At 56.9% G+C, this 2,551-nt stretch overlaps 1 protein-coding gene across 1 annotated transcript; it reads left to right on the forward strand.

The window, feature by feature from the left end:
• Positions 1–1,123: 1,123 nt before the first annotated feature.
• Positions 1,124–2,284, forward strand: LOC139276837 (uncharacterized). The gene is made up of 2 exons (XM_070894836.1): positions 1,124–1,130; positions 1,407–2,284. The coding sequence occupies exons 1-2, from the start codon at positions 1,124–1,126 to the stop codon at positions 2,282–2,284; spliced, it is 885 nt and encodes a 294-aa protein (XP_070750937.1).
• Positions 2,285–2,551: the final 267 nt, after the last annotated feature.

The raw sequence follows: 2,551 nt of genomic DNA on the forward strand, positions 1-2,551 counted from the left end.
ACACTGGCAATGTTGGGCTCCATGAAGTGCGCAGAGCTGTCGACAATGCAGGAGGCAGACTTCGCCACACTTCTACCACTTCCGACAGGTTCCTGGGCACCCTGATCAGTGCCCCCAACATCTGGCAATGCATGGCCTCTACCCTTCTTTCGTAAGCCCCAACATCGACGGGCTCATCTGAGTCCTCTTCAGCAGAACTCCAGTGCGGATTCACCCCCCCCGGAGAAATGGCACCCATGTGCTGCAGCCCGCTAGGCCCCAGTATCTGAGCTGGCACGTCTGAGTGTTGGAAGCAGTGACGTGGTGCTGACAGCATTGGCCCCCTCATCCTCTGCCTCATCTGAGATGGTGCCAACAGATGCAGTGGGCTCCAGGCTCCCATCCAGGCTCCAGCCCCCAATGTCCTCCAAGGTCTCAAGGTCACTCGGGCTGTCATTGCCTTCAAGGCTGTCCTCCAGGCCTCCCCTCTCAATCTCCAGTTCATCCTCCCCCTGGCCTCGGCTGTCATTGCCTTCAAGGCTGTCGTCCTGCCTTGCCCTCCCACTCACACCAGCGCGACGACCCTCACCTTGGCTCTCACTCGGCCTCTCATCTGCAAGCATAAATGGCACAAGGGCTGCCATGAGGGGAAGGTAGGGAATTGACGCATGGAGGCTAAAACTAGCACACATTCAGAGGGAAAGGCTCAGTGTGCACTGGAGCATTCAGGGAGAGATAGCTTTAAAGGAGGGCCTTCACTTACCCATGCTGCCCACAGCGCGATTGGCAGTACCGGAGGCCACAGGGAAGGCAGCTTGTCTGCCCACTAGTGCCTCCACCCTCTCCTCCAGAGGGGTAAGGATCTGAAGCTGAGCCTCGCCACCACCAGTCCTCCTTTGCTCCATTCGGCTGTGCACAACCTTGGTCTGCAAAACAAAGAATGGTTTCTGAGTAGCAGTGTGGTGAGGCTTCAGAAGTGAGTTCACCAGTGTGTGTCCCTGACATAGCGCTGTAACTGTGGCATGAAAGGGAGCCTCCATTGTGAGAACACACACATATATAGAAGTCTGAACAATGAAATGCTGCTTCAGTGACTGTACACTGAAGGTGGGAAATGAGAGAAGGATGAAGGAGAGACTCGCAGATGGAAGGTGAGCAGTTGGTGGAACAGGTACTCACTTTCATCAAACAAAAGATGTCGTTCATCCTCTTTTGGCATTGCATGGCAATATGATCATGACAGCTATCTCTCTCCAGGCATTTGGAAACACTTCTCGAGTGGATCTGCCTGCATCTGGGTACAGGCCTCGCCTCCTTCCCTCCTCCGTCTGTATCAGTGTCTGCAGCTCAGCACCTGAGGAACAGGTTGCCCTCCTTGTTGCAGGTGCAGGAGCTGTGACCTCCAGTCAAATGCCTTCCCCGCTCAGGGCCTGGCTGCAAACCCTTAAGGCCAGGACCCAGCTGGCTTGTTAACAGCAATCACCAGAAGGAGAATTTCTCCGTCCAATCTCCGCCCTCCACCCACACCGCGGCAAACTCCGCCCCCACCCACACCACGGCAAACTCCGCCCCCACCCACACCGTGGCAAACTCCGCCCCCACCCACACCGTGGCAAACTCCGCCCTCACCCACACCGTGGCAAACTCCGCCCCCACCCACACTACGGCAAACTCCGCCCCCACCCACACCGTGGCAAACTCCGCCCCCACCCACACTATGGCAAACTCCGCCCCCACTTACACCACGGCAAACTCCGCCCCCACCCACACTACGGCAAACTCCGCCCCCACCCACACCGTGGCAAACTCCGCCCCCACCCACACCACGGCAAACTCCGCCCTCACCCACACTGTAGCAAATTCCGCCCCCACCCACACTACGGCAAACTCCGCCCCCACCCACACCGTGGCAAACTCCGCCCCCACCCACACTACGGCAAACTCCGCCCCCACCCACACCACGGCAAACTCCACCCCCACCCACACCGTGGCAAACTCCGCCCCCCCGCCCACACCGTGGAAAACTCCACCCCCACCTACACCGCAGCAAACTCCGCCCCCACCCACACTCCCACCTTCACCGTGGCAAACTCCGCCCTCACCCACACCACGGCAAACTCCGCCCCACCCACACCGCAGCAAACTCCACCCACCACCTACACCACAGCAAACTCCACCCCCACCCACACCGCTACAAACTGCCGATTCCCGCCGGACAATACTGCTGACCGATAATTTTTTTAAATTGCTGAATTTCGATCAAATGGACACCGCAACCACTGCAGCGGTAATGGCAGTCAAATAGCGTTTCGGGCGGACCTGAATTTCAACCGCAAAGACTCTAAGAGAAGGATAAACCATCTGTGGCTGCATCCTAGGATCTTAAAAGTGGCTGCAGAGATAGTGGATGCATTGATTGTAATCTACCAAAACTCCCTGGATTCTGGGGAGGTTCCAGCAGATTGGAAAACCACAAATGTAACGCCCCTATTTAAGAAAGGAGGGAGACAGAAAGCAGGAAACTATAGACCAGTTAGCCTAACATCTGTCATTGGGAAAATGCTGGAGTCCA

Source organism: Pristiophorus japonicus, chromosome 12, assembly GCF_044704955.1.
Source record: "Pristiophorus japonicus isolate sPriJap1 chromosome 12, sPriJap1.hap1, whole genome shotgun sequence".
Lineage (NCBI taxonomy): Eukaryota > Metazoa > Chordata > Chondrichthyes > Pristiophoridae > Pristiophorus > Pristiophorus japonicus.